The sequence below is a fragment of the Malaclemys terrapin genome, chromosome 2, assembly GCF_027887155.1.
Source record: "Malaclemys terrapin pileata isolate rMalTer1 chromosome 2, rMalTer1.hap1, whole genome shotgun sequence".
Lineage (NCBI taxonomy): Eukaryota > Metazoa > Chordata > Testudines > Emydidae > Malaclemys > Malaclemys terrapin.
In genome coordinates this window covers 83,906,296-83,932,055 of record NC_071506.1, presented here as the reverse complement: position 1 = coordinate 83,932,055, position 25,760 = coordinate 83,906,296, and the positions used below count along the sequence as shown (strand labels likewise).

General features: G+C 41.8%; 1 protein-coding gene across 1 annotated transcript in view; it reads right to left on the bottom strand.

The window, feature by feature from the left end:
* The window catches only part of EMILIN2 (elastin microfibril interfacer 2), a 61,044-nt gene that overhangs the window by 17,241 nt on the left and 18,043 nt on the right, over positions 1–25,760 (bottom strand). Inside the window, exons 3-4 of the mRNA XM_054020595.1 lie at positions 21,513–21,688; positions 7,946–9,871 (exon numbers count right to left, since the gene is read on the bottom strand). Coding sequence (XP_053876570.1) covers positions 7,946–9,871; positions 21,513–21,688 — 2,102 coding nt within the window. The remainder of the gene's footprint in view (positions 1–7,945; positions 9,872–21,512; positions 21,689–25,760) is intronic.

Genomic DNA, 25,760 nt, shown 5'->3' with positions numbered 1-25,760 from the left:
GGCAGTTTTCATATGCCTTTTTGGCCTCTTGTACTGAATTGCATCATATCATGGCATTGTGTTTTAAAATCATGAGACAAAGATGATAACAAAGAAGCCAGCATATTTTTGGACTGAACATGTGTTACCAATCCAAAGAGTGAAGACAAAATTCCCTGGTGTAACTCCACTGAAGTTATGGGGCAAAATTAGGGATGAATTTGGCCAAATCAGCTTGTATTGTGTTGAGTAGCACACAAAAGAGAAGTATTCCCCATTGTCTACAAAGCAATTGGAAAGGCAAGCAGCAGAGTTTAGACCATTATTATACTTCAAATTAGAATCTCAGGAGCACCCTCTTCACCAACAGTGTTCGCACTGCTCTCTTTACTATCACCCGCCTGGTCATTCTCAGCTTGCTGACCTCAGATGCCTGTCTAAATTAAACTGAGGAGAAAACCCCCCATCCTAGGCTTAAAATGCCAATTCCTTTTTTCCCCTCACTTTTAAACTCCACTGGTACTTCACTGAGAAAAAAATACATGGGGGAGGGAGGCAGGGGACAGGTATGTGAAACTCAGGTTGCACTTTGTTGTGGTTCAGCTCTTTCTAGCAATGTCCATTTCCCTAATAATACATTGAGCAGACAAGAACAATGACGGAATGAAATAAACTAGATGACTAAGGCATCAGTGACTACACTGACAAGAATCAAGAAGAGCTATGACTTCCAAACTCCTGTTGCTGACAATGGATTTGACAATTGTCAAGTTACAAAAGGCTGCCTGGTGTACCTGGCAGAGGATATACTAAGGTTTGCACCAGAATTCCTATTACTGGTGTTACAGAAAAGTTTTTACCACACATCCCTAAGTGTAGTAATTTAGGTATACACAAGATTTCATCGAGAATAACTATAGAAGACTGCTCTTAGCAATTCCTATGTTTGAAACCCCTCTTCACAGATAATTACAAGTTGATTGAAATAGTTGTAATCAAAGAAAACTAAAATCCTGAAGCCATTTTTGGCTGCAGACCATACTTTTTCTGGCTACAGGAACGAATGGCAAAAATGTATTAACAGGCTACATCTAAAGAAAAGATTATTTTAGTGCCAGTTTTAGTGCAGTATCATTCAGTAATATGCTTCTCTAAACGCTGAAGTGACACAGAGAACCTATTTACACATTTTATGGGATTATCTAGTCTACTTATTCATAATGAGCCAAAGCTGGCAGTCTTGTTCAGTCCTAACAGGCAAACTTCATTTGAAGTCCTAAACGACTTAAAAAAAGATTTGACCCATGGTTTATATATAGTACACACAATAACTTATTACCCTGCAACATTAGTTTGGACTGAGTCATTTAAATGTTCTTGGCTGCAAAATGTCTCAACATAACATTTCAAGCCAAAACAGCCATATTCCTGGCTTCAGACTAATTTGCCTTTGCTCAGTTTAGTTGTCTAATTGGTGCATGTAATTTGACAAGGTTTTGTTTTAGAATTCTCATAGGGTATCCTTGTGTTACCACATTCAAACAACTGTAGAAAGAGAAATGTGTTATTATTCTAGTCTCTCAAACCAAAATGACATAATTTAAATGATACAATATGTTGGCAAATAGTACCTAAATCTAGGTAGGAATTTAATACTGATCTATAAGCCAGAACTGAAAATCACCAGTTCAAAGTAGTAAAGGTACCATAGAAGATATTGCAATCAGACTCATCAAAAAGTTAAATCTTAGTGGAATGATGCACATAGATAAAGACACATCCTGTTCCAAGAATGGTATTAATCCCCAAAGGGAATAACTACAAGACGTAACTGCCCAGTGGAGCAAGGTTCCCTAACCACTTCCAACAGAGTCCCTCTGTTGCCAAAAGCTTTTCGGAGCTGCAAACATCAAGACTTACTCAGACTGCTGTGCTGGATAGCATTATTTTATTCTGAATCACTCTGGGACATAAGTATTTGCTTTATGAACCTCTTTGAGGCCACAGATATTTGACATTAGAAGCTACAGTTTTACAGGCTTGTATGTTTAGTCTCTAATGGTTGGGTCTCTTCTCAAGGTCGCTGTAGGTACAGTTTATGGAGACCATATAAAGTTCTATGAAACTGAATTATACTATGGAAATGTGGGTGTTTTAAGCTTATTTCATGCTTTAAAATACTGCAGTAGATTTAAACAAACATAATCCATGAAGCTGTTGAGAGGTGGCTTTACATTGTGTGGACAAGAGTGTCTGTGTCCGCAGCAAGGAAAAAATCTTGATCCCTTCTGCATAGCAGGTGCAGTTTCAAAATGCATAGGATGGGGCTATAGTCAGAATTAGGTGGACTGCGCTAAGGGTGTGCATCTGTGTGCAGCAGAAGTGAAGTGGGGGAGGAGCAGGGTGGGCTGGATCAGAGGATCTAGTCGTGGGACTGAAGTAGCCACTATAGAGTGGTTCTTCGGCTGTTCCACTGCCTGGGAAGGAAGATACCTCCTTCTCCTCTCCTGTCTGTTTCATGCTCAGCCCAGCTTCTTGAGCTGGTCACAAGAATTTGGCCCAAATACAAGCATTATATGTTGTATATACTCAGACAACTCAGAAATCACTGACTTTGAAGATCCCGGTTCACATTCAATGTAAAATCCACCAGCACAGTCCATCTACCAATACTGCAACAAGACTTTCATGAAACTCAGTGTAAGCAAACTACAATGAAGGGCTAAGCCTACTCTCTTGGACAGTACCAATATTTCTGATCTTTATTCTTTCATTAAATTCCAACAACAATTAATCGGTAGGCAGGCTCCTGGCCCTCCTAGGAGTATTAATAGAGATGCATACTTAAATTAAATGCTTTGGGAAACACAAATTGTTCAATGACAAAAAAAGCAATAGAGGTATTAATAGTGGTGAGGGGTGGTGGTTTTTCTGTATGCAGCAAAATTATAAAAGGTTTGGGGGCGGGGGAGCAAAGGTGTTGAACACAATAAACAATAATCTTGATCCCACTATTCTGGCCACACATATTATTGATATTAAATCACACTGGCGGAAAAGAGAAAGACTTGGTTGATAACTGAACTAATGGCAGCTTACTGAGTCACCCAGAAGATAATGCTGCTTTGACCAAATGGTGTCAGTGTGTGCATTCCTCTCTCAGGTGGCTTCTAATAAGATTTAGACTGAAGAACAGAAGGGGGTTTATTTCAGGACATATGCAGTCGATTTTTGGATTTTAATATATCCTTCTCCTTAGAAATTCACCATTATCTTGTATTTCTCTGGGGGCTGAGTCTAATCTGGCACTGAGTTAGGAACTAGGAGTGAAATCCTGACCCCGCTGAAGTCAATGGTAAAACTCCCATTGACGACAATGAAGCCAAAATTTCACCCCAGGAAATTTCTTGGCGTTATGAGTCTTCCTTGCTTTCTTTGCTTAAATAAGTGGAAATTTGGGGCTGGAATTTCACATGAGAAGTTCCCAGAAGAGACGGTTACTCACCTTGCACAGTAAATGTGGTTCTTTGAGATGTGTCCCCCTACGGGTGCTCCCCACTCTAGGTGCGCATGCCTCAGATCGGAGATTTTAGGTAATCATATCTGCATATGCGCACCTGCACCATGGCTATATATAGCTGCACAGGCAAACCACCCTCAGTTCCTTCTTTATCCTGGAACAACATTGTAAAGAACTCCAAAACAAAGGAGAGGAGGCACCCACAGGAACAAACATCTCGTAGAACAACAGTTACTGCACAAGGGTGAGTAACCATCTCTGCTTCTTCAAATAGTGTCCCTATGGCTGCTCCACTCTAGGGGACTACTGAATAGTACTGTCTACGGAGGGGTGGGGCTTCAGAGTCAAATCTCAGATTGAAAATTGTACAGTTGAGCCAAACATGGCATCAGAAGCGGAGGCATGACTAACCGCATAGTGTTCAGAAAATGTATGAATGGAGGTTCAAGTCATGGCTCTACATATTTCCATGATGGGAACGTTCTTAAGAAAGGCTATTAAAGTAGAGAGGGATCTCGTGGAGTGAGTTAATTCTCCAGGAGGAGGATGAAGTTCGGGAGACTGATAGCAGTAGGTAATGCAACCAGATATCCATCATTAGAGTCTGTGCTTGGAAACTGGAGATCCTTTAGTTCTGTCTGCAATGGAGAGTAACAATCTGGAAGATTTTTTAAAGGGCCTGAGCCCCCCCTTGCGCTGCTGGACCCTGGCGTTTTTAATAGCGGGGCGTGGGGGCTACTTCATAGTTCTGATTGATTGCCTTTGAACTCGTTTGAATACGAGCAATTTTACCAAATGTCCCGTATTCAGCATAGGCGACGATGGTCACCCTAGTAAAAGGGAGCAGGTAGCCATAGATTCAAAGGAGAGCCTTTTAAGGCATCTGAGCACCAAGCTGAGGTCCCATGCTAGTGCAGGGCATCTGATTTGTGAGAATTTTTAGCCAGTTCCTTCAGAAACCTCCTTGTTGTATGATGAGCGAAGACAGAAAACCCCTCTTCCACTACCATATCATAGAAGGCCGTAATAGCTGCCAAGTACACTCTAATGAAGTTTAGAGACACTCTAACAAAGCTCCCTGTGAGAAAAGATGGGGAAAAGTCTGGAGGGTAACTGGTTGACAGACAGAGAGCCAGATGAAGTAAGGGAACCATCTTTGTCTTGGCCACATCAGAACTACTAGAGTAACCCTGGCCTTGTCTTTTCTTATCTTGAATAGCACCTTGGATATCAAGGGAGTTGGGGGAAATGCATACAGCAGGCCTGAACTCCAAACAAAGGTGAAAGGCATCCCCCAGGGAATGATGACCCAGTCCGCCTCTCAAGCAGAAGTGGGAGCACTTCTTGCTCTTGGGTATGGCAAAGAGGTCTATCTGCAGGTTGCCTCAACATTGAAATATCCGGTGGAACGTAATGCGATCTATCTCCCATTTTTGATCTTGCAAGAGGAGCCTGCTGAGGGCATTTGCTGTTATTTGATATTTTGGGCATCTGATAGAGGGCATCTGATATTTTGTACACGCAGAAATTAAGCTGCTGAGATAATGATCTGGTTTCATATGCACCAATTCCAGAGTCTCATTGCTTCAGTACAGAGAGAAGGTGATCTCACTTCCTCTTGACAGTGATATAAAACATTCATGACAGGTTGTCCATCGTTTTCTTCATGTACTTGCCCCTGATTTCTGGAACCAGGAAGTACCTGGAATAAAATCCTTTCCCTCTGTGTAGCATAGGAACCGTTCTATAGCATCCCAGTTTAGGAGGATGTCAATTTCCTGTCACTGAAGATGCTCATCTTTTAAGGTATGCAGTGACTTGTCATTTTTTTCTGCAAACAGCTTCGATCTATCGAAAGGAAGGTCCTCAACTGTATTTTGGAATTCCCTCAGAAACCCTGAGAGCTGAAGCCAGGAGGGCCTCCTCATGAGGGTTTGAGCATTGGCATGCTGGGCCCGGGGTTGTGAGTTCGATCCTTGGGGGCGCTACTTGGGGATGTTGGGCAAAAATTTGTCTAGGGATTGGTCCTGCTTTGAGCAGAGGGTTGGACTAGATGATCTCCTGATGTCCCTTCCAACCCAGATATTCTATGATTCTATGAGTACTGCCATGGAGATAGAATGAGCAGCTGTATCAGTGGCGTCCAGAGAGACCTGCAGGGATGTTCTTGTCAGCTGCTGACCCTCAGCAATGATTGCCTAAAATTGTTTCCTCTTCTCTGCTGGAAGATGCTCAATAAAGACATTCAACTATGAATAGTTAGCATGGCTCTATTTCACCATGAGAGCTTGGTAGTTCGTGAACCTAAATTGTAGAGACGTGGATGAATAGGACTCACAGCCAAATAAGTCAAGTCGCTTAGGTCTCTAACAGAAGGTGTTGATTTAGTGTGGTGCTGTCTTCCACATTCGTTCACAGCGTTGACCACAAGGGAGTTGGGTGATAGATACAAAAATAAACATTCCAAGTCCTTACAGGGAACGTAATTTTTTTTGTCTTTCCTGTTACAGGTATGCGATATTGTGGCCAGGGTATGCCAAATTATTTTTGCATGGTCTAGTAGGACCTCATTAATCGGTAGCATGATGTGGGCAGAAGAGGATTCCACAGATTTCTTTTTCAATGCTCTAGAGGAGTGCTGTGCCGAGGAGGCCAAAGTGGTCGACTTGTTCGGAGACCATTGTCCGGGAGGGTCCCCTGGCCAGGGTCAGAAGCCAGTCAGAGCAAGCTCTCCATCAGAAGGAGATGTAGCTTAAATCCTGGTTCTTTCTGGCTCTCGATTTTAATGCCAAGCAGAAGTTACACTTTTGGGGAACATGCACCTCCCCAATGCAACGGACACACCAGGAGTGCCCTTCACTGACTGGAATAGCCTCTTGGCATGAAAGGCAGTGTTTAAAACCGGGAGACCCGGGCATGTCCTTCCAGCATTTAAGCTCCCTCCTGCCTGCATTTAAGCTCCTCTGAGGGGAGAAAAAAAAATAGGCGAAAGGACAACAGTCCTTACCCTAAACGAATAAGTAAATTTTTTTTAAAATTTTTTTTAATTTTATAAAATTCCTACAACTAGCACACACATAGGAAACACTACGAGCTACCAATAACTAGTAAGATATGAGAAAAAAATATAGTTGAGGTAAGCTCAGCTCAGATGCTGCTAAAGCTCTGTTTCAGGCCAAGGCGGTTGAGAAGGAGTTGAGAGCAATTCACCCGCAGAGCTCTATATAGCCACTGTGCCAGGCACAAAACTGCAGGGGGCACACGTGTGGGCCTAACAGACACTGCTATGTAAAATCTTTGATCTGAGGCGCATGCACACCTAGAGTGGAGCACCAGTAGGGGGCACTAGAAGAAGAAAGATTTTTATTTCTGTTATCAAAATACACATTTTTTGCTGTTTAAACAATTAAATATGGTCATTTTAAAGAAGAAAAATTTATTTCCATGCCAATGTGCATTATCTAGCATTCACAAGCCTCTCTTCTTTACTTAATTATCCCATACTTACATGAAAATAGCTTCACAGTCTTTTACTCTGAAGTTAACACACAGAAAAGTTCAATTACATTTTAAATCCTAATATCAGTGAATAATGAAATTGTGCTTTCCTTGATTTAAAGTTATAGCATAATCAATCCATTGTAATGTCAAATATATCATATCTGTATAAAGCATAAAAATAAAATAATGCTATGTGTTTCGCAACAAATGGAAGAGTGCAAATTTCACAATACTGTCAATGCTCTCAGTTTTTAATCATGGTAACAAAGACAGGAACTCCATGTCCTTCAGTAAACTCAGTTTCTTTGTAAAACTATACACCACCAGAGTCTTAGTCCAGATCTTCAGCTGGTATAAAATGGTATAGCTCCATAAAAGTCAATGGACCAGTGCTGAATGACACGACCTGAGAATCTCATTTGTTTAAAAAGAAACTTTAGAGTGATATCTAGGAGTAGCCAAATTAGAGATCTGTGTCATAATTATTTCAAGTCAAAATTCATCTGGCTTTGATTTTTCCTAAGTTGTCTTTCACGTCACTAAAAAAAAAAGGAGGGAGGTGAATACAATAAAACAAACTGAAGCAATTTTCAATGATGTTCACTACCTAAAACACTCATTTGAAATTCACCTCTTGGGGGAAAAAAGTACCAAACATTTGTTTTGTTGCTGCTGCTTTGTTTTTAATCAAAAAGTAAGAGCAGTAACATTCCGAACATATTGATTGTATTTTTTGAAAATGTGTGCAAAGAGCTTTTTATGTAGTTTTGGAAAACAGAACCAAATTACTATCTTTGTAAAACAAAACAAATGTTTAAATGTAATGTTTTTTGCTCCCCCTTGTTAAGCTGAACTGAATTCGGGGACTTGTTTAGCTCAGTTCCATTCTCTAAACTTTTCTGGTGAGAAAGCTAGTGGAGAAAATAAAACGGAAGGTTAACTTACATGCCCCAGACTGAATTTTCATCAGTTCCTGAAGGTCAGTGGTGATTTTGGTGACCTGCTTGTGGAACTGTTGTACAGAATTTTTGAGACCAGAAATGTCTTTGGAATGAGATGTCATGGTTCCATTCATCTGATTGATGCAGTTCCATAAGCTAGTGACATGCTTGTTCAGACCTTCTTTTATTCGCTGCAGGCTACCTGAGATGGAGTCTATTTTGCTGCAGACTTTTTCAACATGGGATAGTCTGCTATCCACATCTGAGACTCCCTCCTGAATACCACTGTTCTCTTTACATTTCCTGAGGTCATTAAAGATTTGTTCTTTTAGCTGTTCCATCCTCCCCTTCACCTCATTACAGCAATTATCATTTGGGTGAGAAGTTTGATTCACAACTGTTCTTTGTATTTCATCTATTTTTCTGAATACACCTTGCTGGGTCTTTTCACATGTAGAATTGACACCCAGAAGTTGCTCCTTACAGCTGCTCAAGCCAACCTGAAGATTTTTTACATCTTTATCCATGATGTTTAGACCATACCGAAGTCTACGCAAATCCTTCTGGACATTCTGTTGGTTGCTCTTAGTAAAGTTAAATTTCTCATTAAGGGAACCATTTAAAGACTTCAAAAGAGCAGAGTTGTCTTCTACTTTCAAAAGCAAGTACTCATATTTGTTGCTACAATTTTCTATGCTTTTCTGAAGGTCTTCCATATCTTGGGGTGCAGATTGGCATTTCTGCCAGCAAAGGTGTTCAATGGCTTGTAGTTTGTTCCTCAGGAGATTCATCTCAGTTGTAAGCTGCTCATTTCCAGATTCTGAGTCACTGTGCAAGACTGATCCTGAACTAATTGATATTCCATCTGAGGCTGTGGCATTGGCAATTTCTAAAATAGTGCCACCCAACCTGTCTTCCAGTGCCTGTAGTTTTTGATCAAGTAAGTCTCTGACTTCATTTACTTCAGCAGCTATAGCACCTCGGAGAGTTTCCTCAATGTAAAAACAATGTTCTTCAGCATTCCTCTCTGTAACATTGATTCTAGCGTCTAGCTCCTCCCATCTTGGGCCAAAGATGTCTTCTAGATTTGGAGTGGAAATGCGAATGATTTCATTATCTATTCTGGCATTTAAGATTCTGTGTACTTCCACAACTCTGTCAACTTTCTCATCCAAATTTTTTATCTGTTGACCAAAGTCATCACTGTGGCTAGTCTTGCAGCAACCTGACTGGTTTGAAGGAGCCTGGATCTGAGTTCGTAGCTCATTTATTTCTTTCCTCAGGCCATTTTCCTTTTCTTCTACAAGTTGTATTATTTCTGAACAGCTAGTTTCATGGTCATCACATTGTTGCTGGATATTCATTAGTTTGTATTCACATGAGTTTTTCAGATCTGCCATTTTCTTCTCCAATCCTTCCAGCATTTCCTGTCTCAGGGCCTCAATTTTAGAATCTAGATATTCCTGATATAACTCACCACTCGGTATTGTTATTGTAGGTCCTCGTGCTGCTTCCTGCAGTTGTTTTAATTGCCCTTCATAGCTTTTCACTTTCCCATTCAGTTCTTCCAGCTTGTCATTTTTTGTCTTCAAAGTATTTTTGACCTCAGCTAGTTCAGACTTTATGTCTTCCATTCCAAAATCAGTAAAAGTCTCTTTCTGGTCTTTATTGCCAAGTATTCCAGGCAGATGAATACTGTCTGTTTCATCACCCAGAACACTATCAGGCCCTGGGTGATTATGACGGTTGTTCAGCCATGAGACCAACATCTTACTGACATCTTCTTGGACAGTTACTTTCAGGTTTTCTTTCACACCTGGTAAGGAGGATTGAAGATCAAGCACTGTCTGCGTAAGTCGAAACAATTCATCCTCAAGGAATTGAATTTTCTTCTCGGGTGATTCCCGTGGCATTTCCGTTGGTTCTGAGTCTGTTTTAAAGACATAATGGAAACAAAATTTGGATGTAAGTATGTCTAAACAACAACAGTTTAGAACAGCTGGAGGTCAATTTTAATTTCTTTAGATCAAGTTAAAACATATTAATGCTTTATAAATATTATATAGCTTGGTGTCATCTTTTCTATTCTCAGTCTTTGTTGTCAGTGGTTTATAATTCAGTCATTATTAGTTCACTAGAACATAAGAACAGCCATACTGGGTCAGACCAAAGGTCCATCAAGTCCAGTATCCTGTCCACTGACAGTGGCCAACGGCAGGTGCCCCAAAGGGAATGAAAAGACAGGTTATCATCAAGTGAGCCATGCCCTGTCACCCAATCACAACTTCTGGCAAACAAAGGCTAAGGACACCAATTCTGCCCATCCTGGCTAATAGCCATTGATGGACCTATCTTCCATGAATTATCTAGCTCCCTTTTGAACCCCGTTATAGTATTGTCCTTCACAACACCCTCTAGCAAGGAGTTCCAGAGGTTGACAGTGCGTTGCATGAAAAAATACTTTCCTGTGTTTGTTTTAAACCTGATGCCTATTAATTTCATTTGGTGGCCCCTTGTTCTTGTATTATGAGACTGAGTAAATAGCACTTCCTTATTTACTTTCTCTATGCTACTCATGATTTTATAGACCTCTATCATACCCCCCCTTAATCGCCTCTTTTCCAAACTCAAAAGTCCCAGTCTTATTAATCTCTCCTCATACGGAAGCCGTTTTATATACCTAATCATTTTTGTTGCCCTTTTCTGAACCTTTTCCAATTCCAATATATCTTTTTTGAGATGGGGCGATCACATCTGCATGCAGTATTCAAGGTGTGGGCATACCATGAATTTATATAGAGGCAATATGATATTTTCTGTCTTATTATCTATCTCTTTCTTGATGATTCCCAACATTTTGTTTGCTTTTTTGACTGCCGCTGCACACTGAGTGGATGATTTCAGAGAACTATGCACAATGACTCCAAGATCTCTTTCTTGAGTGGTAACAGCTAATTTAGACCCCATCATTGTATATGTATAGTTAGGATTATGTTTTCCAATGTGCATTACTTTGCATTTATCAACATTAAATTTCATCTGCTATTTTGTTGCCCAGTCACCCAGTTTTGTGAGATCTTTTGTAGCTCTTTGCAGTCTGCCTGGGACTTAACTATCTTGAATAGTTTTGTATCATCTGCAAATTTTGCCACCTCACTGTTTACCCCTTTTTCCAGATAGTTTATGAATATGTTAAATAGGACTGGGCCCAGTACAGATACCTGGGGGACACCACTATTTACCATTCTCCATTCTGAAAACTGACCATTTATTCTTACCCTTTGTTTCCTTCCCTCTTATCCCAAGACCTTCCCTCTTATCCCATGACTGCTTATTTTACTTAAGAGCCTTTGGTGAGGGACCTTGTCAAAGGCTTTCTGAAAATCTAAATACACTATATCCACTGGATCTCCTTCGTCTGCATGCTTGTTGACCCCTTCAAAAAATTCTAGTAGATTGGTGAGGCATGATTTCCCCTTACAAAAACCATGTTGACTACTTCCCAACAAATTATGTTCATCTATGTGTCTGACAATTTTGTTCTTTACGATAGTTTCAATCAATTTGCCCGGTACTGAAGTGAGGCTTACTGGCCTGTAGTTGCCAGGGTCACCTCTGGAGCCCTTTTTAAAAATTGGTGTCACATTGGCTATCCTCCAGTCATTTGGTACAGAAGCTGAGTTAAATGATAGGTTACAGATGACAGTTAGTAGTCCTGCAATTTCACATTTGAGTTCCTTCAGAGCTCTTGGGTGAATACCATCAGGTTCTGGAGACTTACTACTGTTTAGTTTATCAATTTGTTCCAAAACCTCCTCTAATGACACCTCAATTTGGGACAGTTCCTCAGGTCTGTCACCCAAAAAGAATGGCCCAGGTTTGGGAATCTCCCTCACATCCTCAACAGCGAAGACCGATGCAAAGAATTCATTTAGTTTCTCCGCAATAGCCTTATTGTCTTTGAGTGCTCCTTTAGCATCTCGATCGTCCAGTGGCCCCACTGGTTGCTTAACAGGCTTTCTGCTTCTGATGAATTTAAAACAAATTTTGCTATTACTTTTGGAGTCTTTGGCTAGCTGTTCTTCAAATTCTTTTTTGGTCTTTCTAATTATATTTTTACACTTCATTTGCCAGAGTTTATGCTCTTTTCTATTTTCCTCATTAGGATTTATCTTCCACTTTTTAAAGGATGCCTTTTTGCCTCTCACTGCTTCTTTTACTTTGTTGTTTAACCACGATGGCTCTTTTTTGGTTCTCTTACTATGTTTTTTAAATTGGGGTATACATTTAAGTTGAGCCTCTATTATGGTGTCTTTAAAACGTTTCCACGCAGCTTGCAGGGATTTTACTTTTGGTACTGTACCTTTTAATTTCTGTTTCACTAACCTCCTCATTTTTGTGTAGTTCCCCTTTCTGAAATTAAATGCTACAGTGTTGGGCCACTGTGGAGTTTTCCCTGCCACAGGGATGTTAAATTATATTATGGTCACTATTACCAAGCGGTCCAGCTATATTCATCTCTTGGACCTGATTCTGTGCTCCACTTACGACTAAATCAAGAATTGCCTCTCCTCTTGTGGGTTCCAGGACCAGCTGCTCTAAGCAGCAGTCATTTAAGGTGTCAAGAAAATTTATCTCAGCATCCCTTCCTAAGGTGATATGTACCCAGTCAATATGGGGATAGTTGAAATCCCCCATTATTATTATTATTATTATTATTGAGTTTTTTATTTTAATAGCCTCTCTAATCTCCCTGATCATTTCAGAGTCACTGACAGCATCCTAGTCAGGTGGTCTGTAATATAGCCCTACTGCTATATTCTTATTTTTCAAGCATGGAATTACCATCCATAGAGAGTCTATAGCAGGCCTGCACAACTCGTAAAGCGGCGAGGGCCATATTACTCCAAAGAAAACAACTGAGGGCCGAAACCCCCCAAGCGCCACCAACCCCCCCACCAGCCCCCCCGAAACACAACACCCCCCCCAGCACCGCCCACCCCACAGAAACAACCCCCCCAGCGCCGCCAAAACCCGCCTCCCGCGCGCCATCTGCCCCGCGGAAACAAACCTCTTCCCCAGCGCCACCCCACCGAAACAGCAGTATTGAACGGCAATATGTTATAGCGGCCCCTAAGGTAGTATAATTAAGGTAAAAGAAAAATGTCTTTTTGCTAGAAGTAAAATAAGATCTTCCCCCCCACTTTGTAATCGATTGCCCTGTTGAATGAATGAGGTGTGAATGAGGAAGGCGTGGAAGGCAGGCACCTCTGGACAGCTGCAACACTTGGAGAGGGCAGGGCCAGCTCTAGGATTTTTGCCGCCCCAAGCAAAAAAAATTTTGGCTGCCTCCCCTTTCTTTTTCGTGCCCCCGGCCCCACCCCAACTCCACCCCTTCCGAACCCCTTCCCCAAATCCCCAGCACCGCCTCCTCCCCTGGCATGCCGCATTTCTCCCCCCCATTGCTTCCTACGGGCCCCCTGTGACGTCCCGCCCTAGCTCACCTCCACTCCACCTGCTCCCCCGGGCATGCCGCCGCTCCGCTTCTCCCCCGTCCCTCTCAGGAGAGGGAGGGTGGAGAAGCGGAGCAGCAGCGCGTTCAGAGGAGCAGGCAGAGCAGAGGTGAGCTAGGGTGCGGGGGCGCAGGAAGTAATGGAGGGGTTAGAGGAACCGCTCCCCACTCCAGCTCACCTCCACCGCCTCCCCCGAGCGCCCGCTGCTCGGCTTCTCCTCCCTCCCAGCCTTGCTGCGCGAAATAGCGGTTTCGCACGTGGCAAGCCTGGGAGGGAGGGGGAGAGAAGCGGAGCGGCGGCGCATTCAGGGGAGCAGGCGGAGCGGAGGTGAGCTAAGGTGGTGGGGTGCAGGAAGTAACGGGGGGGTAGAGGAACCACTCCCCACTCCAGCTCACCTCCGCGGCCTCCCCCGAGCACCCCACCACTTGGCTTCTTCTCCCTCCCAGCCTTGCTGTGCGAAACAGCGGTGGCGGCGCGCTCAGGGGAGCAGGCGGAGGCGAGCTGGAGTGGCGGGGGCACTTTTTTCCCCATGCCCCGGAGTCGGCACCTTTGATGGCCGGCGCCAGAATACCGCCCCTAGAAATGTGCCGCCCCAAGCACCTGCTTGTTTTGCTGGTGCCTGGAGCCGGCCCTGGGAGAGGGGATGGGAGCAAGACCAGATCAGTAGAACAGGTCAGCCACCGACTCACCTCTTGCCTCCTCAGCCCGCTTGCCCCGGCTCGCCTACTCATTCCCTGCCACTGCCCGCTCACCTACTCAGCCCCCCTCCCTCACCTGCCGCTTGTCTACTCACCCCCCCCTCCGCCCGCGGGCCGCACAGCGAGCCCATCTACTCAATCCCCGCGGGCCGCACAATGAGCCCACGCGGGCCGCATGTGGCCCCCGGGCCGCATGTTGTGCAGGCCTGGTCTATAGTACAATTTAGTTCATTTAAGATTTTTACTTCATTTGATTCTATGCTTTCTTTCACATATAGTGCCACTCCCCCACCAGTATGACCTGTTCTGTCCTTCCGATATATTTTGTACCCTGATATTACTGTGTCCCATTGATTATCCTCATTCTACCAGGTTTCTGTGATGCCCATTATATCAATATCCTCATTTAATACTAGGCACTCTAGTTCACCCATCTTATTATTTAGACTTCTAGCATTGGTATATAAGCATTTTAAAAACTTGTCATTTTTTGGCTGTCCCCTATTGCATGATGTAATTGAATGGGACTTATTTTATTTAGCTGTTTCTCATCAGATCCTCCCTGTATATTATCATTTTCCATCCTCTCCTCTCTATTAGGACATAAGGAATCTCCGTTTATAGATTCCTCCCCCAAGGGATGTCTGAACCACATGCTCCTCTGCACCTGTTGGCTTTCCCCCAGCCCTTAGTTTAAAAAATGTTTGACAACCTTTTTAATTTTAAGCGCCAGCAATCTGGTTCCATTTTGGTTTAGGTGGAGCCCATCCTTCCTGTATAGGCTCCCCCCATCCCATTCCAAGCTAAAGGACTGAAATCTTTAGTGTTTTGGCTGCATCGTGCACTAAAGATTAAAAAGATCCTTACGCCTGTCCCTTCTTTGTAGACCCATAATATCTAGCCACTGGTCTACACATTAAATAGCTATGTTTACCTAGAGTTTACATGAATGATTATTTTAGCACCATTATCTCTCTCATAATAATAATTAATATTGGTCACATTATAAGCAGAAAACAACTTTGCCTTTTTCTGCTTCTGAATTATTTGTGAATAGGCATTAATTTCAGTGGGACCACTAATGTCCTTACAGCTAAGACTTGTTCTTAAGTATCTTGCTGAACCAAGATCTAAGCACATTTATATGATGGAGTAATATAGATTTAAAAATGGTTTTAAAAATTCCAAGTTATTTAATATACATTTTAAAAGTCCACAAGAAGTGTGTGTTTTCTACATGCCAAAACTAGAAAAGGAAAAAGGAAATTTTCACACACAAACAAAATTATTAGATCATAACAACACTGAATTTATTTTCTTTTATCAAACTAAGGTAAAAGTTTAGTCTTATACACTTCTACCCCAATATAACGCAACCCGATATAACACGGATTCGGATAGAACGTGGTAAAGCAGCACTTCAGGGGGGGCGAGGCTGCGCCCTCCGGCGGATTAAAGCAAGTTCGATATAACGCGGTTTCACCTATAATGAGGTAAGATTTTTTGGCTCCCGAGGACAGCGTTATATCGATGTAGAGGTGTAATTGAAACTCAGTTCTTAACCAATAACTGCACTTCAATGGCAAGGTAATATATGGTCAAGATATAGTGGGCAATCTTATATATAACATATATGCACAATGACCTAATATAAATTGAATTTTCAGCCTGATCATTAATTTTTGGATTTAGTCATTCAAGCCAGGTCCTTGATGTAATTTTTGTATACATAAATACAATATATACTGTGACGGGCTGGATCACAGAAACGCCCCTGAGGCTGCCAACTGATGTGCCAAGACTACTTCTGCCCCTGCTTTCCCTGCCAGCTTAGGACTCCTGCACCCTGTCTTGTTGAGCCAGACACGCCAGTCTGCTCCAACACAGACCCAGGGTCTGAACCACGTGCCCCAAAGCTGTAGGCTTAATTGAAAGCAGCTTAAGAAGTGTTCCTGTCTTTAACACTGAGATGCCCAACTCCCAATGGGGTCCAAACCCCAAATAAATCAGTTTTACCCTGTATAGAGCTCATACAGGCTAAACTGATAAATTGTTCGCCCTCTATAACACTGACAGAGAGATATGCACAGCTGTTTGCCTCCCCCCCCCCAGTATTAATACATACACTGGCTTAATTAATAAGTAAAAGGTGATTTTATTAAATACAGAAAGTAGGCTTTAAGTGGTTCCAAGTAGTGACAGACAGAACAAAGTGAATTACCAAGTAAAATAAAACAAAACATGCAAATCTAAGCCCAATACAGTAATAAAATTGAATAAAGATAAAACCTCACCCCCAGAAGTGTTCCAGTAAGCTTCCTTTTACAGACTAGTCTCCTTGTATCACTCATACCCCCTGTAGTTACTGCCCTTAGTTCCAGTTTCTCTCAGGTATCTCCTGAGCCAGCTGAAGACAAAATGAAGGGGTGTCCCAGGGGTTTAAATAGACTTTCTCTTGTGGGTGGAGACCCCCTCCTCTCTCCTATGCAAAGTCCAGCTCCAAGATGGAGTTTTGGAGTCACATGTCCATGTATGACTCAGTTTTTACAGGCAGCTGCCATTGTTTACATGCCACCCTGAATGTCCTCGGGTAGACTTCTTATGTGGATTCATTGTCCTTTAAGTGTTTCTTGGTTGGGCACTTAATTTTCACATTGCTTTCTCAAGAAGCTGACCAAATGCTTTACTAAGGCTACTTAGAAATCAAGCAAGTACACAGCCAATATTCATAATTTCGAATACAACAATGATACATGCATACAAATAGGATGAATAGATTCAGTAGATCATAACCTTTACAGAGATATGTTACATGGCATATGTAGCATAAAACATATTCCAGTTATGTCGTTCATATATATATATATGAACGACATAACTGGAATATGTTTATAATTTTCATAAGCATATTTCCATAAAGCCTTATGGGGTGCACTGTCACATATACATACACAGATTTGTGTGTGTGTGTGTGTGTGTGTGTGTGTGTATATATATGACTATAGACATACAAACTGTATATATAGTGTAATAGAGACACAAGGTGGGTGAGCTAATATCTTTTATTGGACCAATTTCTGTTGGTGAAAGAGACGAGCTTTTAAGCTACATAGCTCTTCCTCAGGTCTGGGAAAGGTACTCAGAGTGTCATAGCTAAATACAAGGTGGAACAGATTGTTTAGCATAAAGTTGTTAATAGATATTCTAAGGGACCATTCAAATTGAAGTGGTCCATAACACCTCTGCAGTCATAGGACAAAAATGGGAGGGTTGTTGGGGTTACAAATTCTTGTAATAAGCCATAAATTTATTGTCTTTATCAAAACCATGATTTTTAGGCCTGATCTACACTACAGAGTTCAGTTGACATAAGCTGCCTTGCAACAACTAGCTGTGGAAGTGTCTTCCCTTAAATTTGGCGCTTGCAGAGTGATATGGTGTTTGTGTTTTGTGTGAGAAAAATGATAAAAGACAGAAACACCGTATCATCCGTGGGCAATGACTTCACAAAACAATTACTCCGTATCTGAGTCTGTACTCACCCACTAAGGAAACCTGCATAAACACCTTCAAAAGACAAGCCGGAGCACTTACATACATAACTTTGCTAGACACCAAGACCCATGTCTACACTACGGAATTATGTCGACCTATCTTACGTGAGCATACAGCCACCACAGTTATTATATCACTTGTGTGTGTGTGTAGACACTTGGCTTCTTGTGTCACGGTGCACAGCCTCACCACGAGTGATTGTACCAATTGTATTGTCAGTGTGGGATGACTCCTGGAAGCCAGTAACAGTCGACGTAAGCAACAGTGTCTACACTGACACTGCATTGACTTAATTACATCGACCATGACTCTATGCCACTTGGGGAGGTGGTGTTACTAAATCGGCGCAGAGAGGTGCTTACGTCAGCAAGAGCCAAATTTAAGGGAAGACACTTCCACAGCTAGGTCGGTGCAAGGCAGTTTACGTCAACCTAACTCCGTAGCATAGACCAGGCCTAAAAATAATGGTTTTGATAAAGAATGAATTTATGGCTTATTACAAGAATCTGCAACCCACTAACTCCTCCCCTGCCCTTTTTTGTCCTATGACTGCAAAGGTGTTAATGATCCTTTAGAATATCTGTTAACTCCTTATTCTAAACCAGGGGTCTCAAACTCAAATGACCATGAGGGCCACATGAGGACTAGTTCATTGGCCGAGGGCCGCATCACTGACACCCCCGGCCCTGCCCCCACTCCACCCCTTCCATGAGGCCCCGCCCCACCTTTCCCCCTCTTCCCTGCCCCCATTCCAACCCCTTCCCCGAAGTCCCCACCCCAACTCCGCCTCCTCCCTGACTCCAGAGGGAGCAGGAGGGGTGTGGTGGGGGCTCAGGGCAGGGAGTTGAGGTGCAGGGTGCGGCAAGGGGCTCAGGGCAGGGAGTGCAGGAGATGTGCAGGGTGTGGCAGGGGGCTCAGGGCAGGGGGTCAGGGTGTGGGGTGCGGCAGGGGGTTGGGGTGTGGGGTGCAGGAGGTAGAGCGGGGTGTGGCAGAGGATTGGGGTTCAGGCAGGGAGCTCAGGACAGGGAGTTGGGACGCAGCAGGTGGTTGGGGGCAGGGGGTTGGGGTGCAGAAGCGGTGTGGGATGCAGCAGGGGGCTCAGAGCAGGGGCTTGGGGTGGGGGTGCAGCAGGGGGCTCAGGGCAGGGAATTGGGGTGCAGGAAGGGTGTGGGATGCGGCATGTGGCTTAGGGCAGGGGGTTGGGGTGCAGGCAGGGGGCTCCAGGCAGGGAGTTGGGGGGCGGGGTGCAGGAGGGCTTTGGGCTATGGCCTTCAGCCGCTTACCTAGAGCGGCTCCGGGGCGGCAGCGGCACACACCGGGGCCAGGGCAGGCTGCCTGCTGGCTGCCCTGGCCCTGTGCTGCCCCACTCCGCTCCGGGAAGCAGCTGGAACCATGTCCCTGCGGCCCCCGGGGGAGGGGGAGCGGAGGGCTCCGCACGCTGCTTGCCGCTCCTCCAGGTACCTCCCCCGAAGCTCCTATTGGCTGCGGTTCCCTGTTTCTGGCCAATGGGAGCTGCGGGGGGACAGTGCCTGGAAGCCAGAGCAACACACGGAGACCTCTTCTCCCCTCCCCTCCCAGCTGCAGGGACATGATGCCAGCCGCTTCAGGGAGCGGCGCGGGGCTCGAAGGGGGCAATCCCGCGGGCTGCATCGTAGTTTGCCCACCCCGGCCTGGAGGTAGGCCGGGGGGAGGGGCTGCAGGCCACTTGGCGGGCCGCAGGAAATAGCCCCGTGGGCCGCATGTTTGAGACCCTGTTCTAAACAATCTGTTCCACCTTGTAGTTAGCGGTGACACTCTGAGTACCTTTCTAGCCCTGAGGAAGAACTCTGTGTAGCTTGAAAGCTTGTCTCTTTCACCAGCAGAAGTTGGTCCAATAAAAGATATTACCTCACCTACCTAGTCTCTCTAATATCTTGGGACCAACATGGCTATAACACCACTGCAAATATGGGGAGTATATAGTATTTTATTTTGCACAGTATCTTTCACACAGACTATATCCAAAAGTGCTTTACAGAATTAAATCATACTATTGCAGAGATAAATAAAAGTAAAGAGAGAAAAGTTAAGAGGTACCTGTGAAGGAGAAAAAAATATGCCTTCAGCTGTGATTTGAAAAGAGATAAGGAATCTTTTGGTACTGAAAGGATGCTTCAGATGACAAGTAAATGGCATGGGATGTCCCAGATGAATAAGAAAAGGCTCTTGCTCAAATACTGACCAGACTGTGTTATGGGAGAGGGAACAGGTCAATGATAGGTGAGGTAGTGAGGAGGGAAGTGGAATGAGAAAAGTCAGTGAGACAGGCTGGAACAAATCCATGAAAGGTTTAAGAACAATGAGGGAAGTTGTTAAAAGGATCCTGATATGTACAGAGCTAGTTAACATGTTTAAGGATGGGAGTGATGTGATTGCGCTTCTTTATGCATGTGAAGATGCTGACACCATTATTCTGTACGTGCTAGGGTCCTGAGAGCTGAGGCTTGGGGTGTCTGTGGAAAAGGAGTTCCAACTGTCAGAGTGAGATCAGAGGAAAATATGGATAAGGATTTCAGCAGTAGTAGATTTGAGGCAGTTGTACACAGGCAATGTTATGGAGCTAGTTACAGGCAGATTTGCAGGCATATGTGTTTTAGTGTGATGCTAAGTTTATGGAGTAGAAACAAGTTGGAGGACTATGCTGAGATAGGAAACAGAGGAGATGAAGTTGGAATTTTTATTGTTTGTTTTTAAACTGGCATTTAGCTGAAGGATGTTGTAAAGAAGCCAAGAAACCACAAGTTTACTCAGTCAAGATTGGCAGAGAGGGTAATGTTAATTTTGCACAAACCAGAGCTGAATATGTGTCAGAACTGCGGCTAGTGCAGATGCATTGATCTATTTTTATTTGGGAACTTAAGATCACAATTATGTTTTTATCAGTCTGGAGGAAAGACACTATAGGCATAATTGGCGTGCTAGTTATTTGAAATACTTGCCAGCATCTGTTGTTCTTGTTCCACAAATAAGCACTTACATTATCTAATATATATTATTGTGTTGAAAATAGATTTATTTACTACTTAAAATCATAGCAATCTGTTCACTTCCAACCTAATCTATGTAACAAATGCTAATGGAATTCTGAGCATTGTACAGGTATTAATTTCTGATAAATGTTGTAATAAATTCTTCCAGCAGAAGCCTTCTGTTTCATTGTCTTCTACTTAACTGAGACTAAAGTCACAATCTTGTAGTAACTGAACTTCATTTACCCTCGCAGTGTTTATGAAACATCATTTACTCTTACAGGTTTCATCTCAACAATTGAGGTTTACTATTTATCTGCCCTGTAGGATTAATTAGTTATGTTTGGACTGCCCTTTTACAAGTAAAATGCTATGCAAGTATTATGCATTATTAGTATATAATTTAAAATGATCATATATTACTATTATTGCTTTTGGTTCTATAGCAATGCTAATCAAACTCGTCTTCCCTGCAACATTCTGAAAAAACAGCACTAAAATCCTTTAAACTGTTACCACGAACAAGTTTACCACAAAGAATTTCCTGAACTATTACTGACCAGCATGGGTTTACGACCAGCCTTCTAACCCAATCATTCATCATTCCCCAGGAAACATGCTGAATCTATATTGTTATAGCTTTGCTATTTCCCCTGGGCTCCCACTATATGACGTCTTGAATATTGTTTTTGAACCATGCAGTAACCGTGTAACAGAAGCCACTTTTCTTTTGGTTCAAAGGACAAAATACAAAACTAGACATGATCATGCATACCAAGATTCAAACAAAAAGTTACCCAAGACTTTCTTCACACGAGTTCGTGGTGGAGAAGTGGGAAACAGAATGGTTCTTGGTTGGTCTGCTGGACCCTCTCTGCAATCTTCACCTTTATAACCAGGACAACATCTCCACTCCAGTTCTGTTACTGTCTTATAAGCAATTGTATACCGAGGTCTGAAACTCATACGGTAGCTGTCAAAATAGAAAGAAAAAGTACTTAAAAGTCATCTATAATCATTCAGCCATTTATATCAGACCTAGATTTAAAAAGACAGTAATCAATGATGATTAATGAAATTAATAATACCCAGCAAGATTTATTTTTCTCTTAGATAGAACATAACACTCTAGTGATACATATACATGCACACCTACCCACTGTTGGTAAGAGTTAACAAACATGATGTGCTGCCTGTATAAATCGGGTTTTCGAACTATGAATTGACTGATGTACAGTAGAATGGAAAGTTACTGAAAGTGCTGGTGACTACCAGTATTAATACTGCACTACTGATTCAACATCTTTCCCTCCCACTGACTACTTTTTCTCACATCCTTAAACACAGAGTAGCTGCTGAATCAGAGCCAACCTGAATCTCATAACAAAACTTTTTCTGCCTATTTTGTCTCATTAAAAATACTGTTATTTTTCTGCATTATGTTGACTTAATTTTTTTCCCAGCATCAGCATTTGTGATATGGTGACCATTGTCAGAATTAGGAAAGAAGTTCCATTCACTGGGAGTGGCTTAAGAAAAAAACTTTGGAGGTAGGCTTGGAACAATCAGGGGAGGGGGAAAAATGGAGATTAGAGTAGAGAAGTAGGAAGGAGTTAAGTTATAGAGGATCTTGAAGACAAACCTACATAAATGTGCACAGGCAGGGAGCCAGGAGAGACTGATTTTTGTTCTCAAAGTGACTGAAGTTTGAAAGCTGCAACTTGGCCTAGAAAGATTACTCATTTAGAAGCACTGCTGAGCCTTGTTTTAGTCATTAATAGTTTTATTGGACCATCTTATGAGCATTTGAAAATCACATACTGAGCGTGCACAGTAGAGTTTTTTCCCCTAAGTTCATTAAATGCACACTTAAGAAAGGATGTGGTATGTGTATGTCAGTAGTTACCTGCATTATGAAGCCCTTCATCTCCCTCAGTGCTCCAAAACCAGCCCTGATAATTTTCACACAATGTGGCTAGATTCTGGCGCCTCTGGTGGTAATGTCCAGGTGTTGTTTAGCCAAATAGTTCAAGATTATGGAATTACCATGTTCTGTGTACATTACTTTGTAACAGCAGAGCTTTGAAACCCTAGAGAATGAAACACCTTGTTTTTAATTACCCCCTCTTCCCACCAGCTCTTTTCTTTTTAGAAAAATCCAGAAAAAATAAATTTAATTAAATGCAAAAATATATATATAAAAATTTTAAGTTTCCATAGTTAAGCACTCGTAAGTCAGTAAATTACAAATTTATTTGGAATGTGTAACCTTAATTTTGCACCCTGTGTTTATGTATTACAACAATCTTTAATCAGATGATCACCAACTATTTCTAAATATCAAGTTTTTTCCCTATACATGATACATGTGGCATCTTGCAATTTTTTCATACTATATTGACAGACGTCAGACCATCTTCTCCTTATGGGTTTATGCTGTATTTAAAACACTGAAGCAAGGCAATACACACACATCTCATTTCAGGGTAAGAGACGAAGAAAATAAAACAAACATGGACTATTTCCTTTAACTGTGTCTCCATAAGTTATTACACTTAGAATAAACAGTAACATGAACAAATACAGTGTTACCTATTTGTTTGAAATAATGCCTACACTGTGGATAAAATCCTGTTGCTATCCTTTATACTGCTCAGGGTTTGGTTTGGTTTTTTGTGTCTCAGATTTGTTTAGACTATCACCAGAACTCACAATCAGACAATGAAAAACACACACACTCCACAACTTTGATGTCACTGGAAGAGTAATGCAGTAGAAGGGAAGACAGGATAATGACATAGGACTCAATGGGAGTTTTGCCATTGACTTCAGGACCATATGGAGACAGAGTGAGCACCACAGACAACAAGCTGTCACAAAACTTAAACTATATATGAATGACTGTATTAAATTAATCATTTTCTAACACTAACTTGGGAAGAGTGTTATTGTTTAAATGAGACAGAAATCAACCAGACTGAAAAGTTTAAATCCTGCTGTGTTTGGGAAACAATTCCTAACACAAATGAATTTAATATTATTTTAACTGTTACTCTTGCTGATTTCTTGCCACATGCAAAAACAATTGCTTTAGTAATTAGACATATTTTATCCAACATCTTCTATTTAGTAAAAATGTGTCTTTATCACAACCATAATTTTTATATAATGTCCTACATCTGGTATCCATTTACTGTCCCTCTATGCTGCTAATTAAAATATTTAATAAAATAATTTTCTGGAGTCCCTGATCCTTGTGGTTATTTTATCTCAAATGCAGGAGTCCAGGGGATTTCTCATCTGCTACTCAGCTAATGTTAACAAAATAATAATCAGAGTGAGTCAGTGTATCATGGTTTCAAATTCTGACCTAGGGCCCACTCATTCAGACTCAGTTTCCAATTTTACATTCATGAAAATATAATCTCAGCAACTGTAGGTTGCACACAAGTTTATTATTTCTGTTATGATTTCCATCAACAGACCTAACAAATCCTGTTTGTAAATGCAAAGTACAGATGTCCTAGGTCAAATTCCTAAACATTAAATAGATTAATGTAGTGGAAAGTGGAACAATGAAAAAAAGACAACATCCTGGCCACCCACGACTTTCCTGTTCATCTTCTCTTGTTTATAACATTAAATCACTTATATTATGTATGTAAATTTTGTTAAGGTGCTTTTACTTTGAACTACTTGCTGGATACAGTGTGACTGAGGAGTGGATAGATATTTCAGTGGTTTGAGGGTGATTACAATCTCTCTCAGAAAGAGCATCTAACTGGAATACAAACTTTGAACTCGTAAGTCAATTTTGGTATGAAGGAGATGGCAATAGATACTCTCGGATATCCATGAAATGTTTAACTACTCTAAGCTTGGTGTGTGTTCCATTCCATCCCTGTGTGGCCAAACTCCTTTTTGAAAATTAAGATATTTTGTTAATCTGCTCCAAATACCATTAGCTATGATTTTGTAACAAACTTTTAAAAGACAAGTTTTAAAAGCATATAAGAAAAGAACTCCGACATAGAATTTATCTCACTTTACTCCGAAAAATTGTGTAATGATTTTTTTTTGTAGCAGTCACTTTTGCAATTCATAACGCAACTATTACTCTTTACCCTGTGCACTTTCCCTGTGACCTCCTTCATAGCTAAACAAGAGGAGATCATCTCAAACAATATTCAGGTAAAAATAAATCATGACAAAAACATACACACAAGTATAAAAGAGGAGTGCAACCAGGACAAATCTTATTCATACAGACAATTTACATACGATTTTACTACTCTCCTTTCCTACTAATTAAAAAAATGAGTGATTACAGTATGCTTCCCATTACTTGATACACACAGGGTTATATATGGAAATACAACACAGAGTATGTCATCAATTAAATTTTTTTATTTTAACATTTAAAATGTATTTTAAAATACTTCCAATAATTTAATACAAAAATAAGTCTAAAATATTGGGCTGTCCCTCCTATTCTGATTCGACAGTTTAAAAAATCCCCACATGATAGGTCCCGTGAATCAAGAAATCCCTCACCAACCCTATTCCTTGTGAATTTTTGCAAATTTGAAAGCCCATACACACAGCATACAGCTTACTCAGACCCACTGGCTCTGATTTGAGTTTCAGCTTTACCACATCAGGTTTAAACTCATCTGAATCTTAAAATAAAACTCCACTGGAGCAAAACCAATCAAGAATTAAAATGCTTCAAAAGCCATACAAAGAACAATCTACAAGTTCTACACTGCTATTGTCATAAATATAAAGGGAAGGGTAACAACCTTTATGTATGCAGTAACATCAAATCCCTCCTGGCCAGAGGTACAGAATCACTTACCTGTAAGGGGTTAATCAGTTCAATTAATCTAGTTGGCACCTGACCAGAAGGACCAACGGGAAAAGAAGATACTTTCAAATCTGGGGGAGGGGGAGGGTTTGTTTGTACTCTTTGTTTTGTTCCCTCTCAGGACAAAGGGAGAGACCAAGCAGGTAACCCAGCTCTTACTGAAATGATACATCTAAAA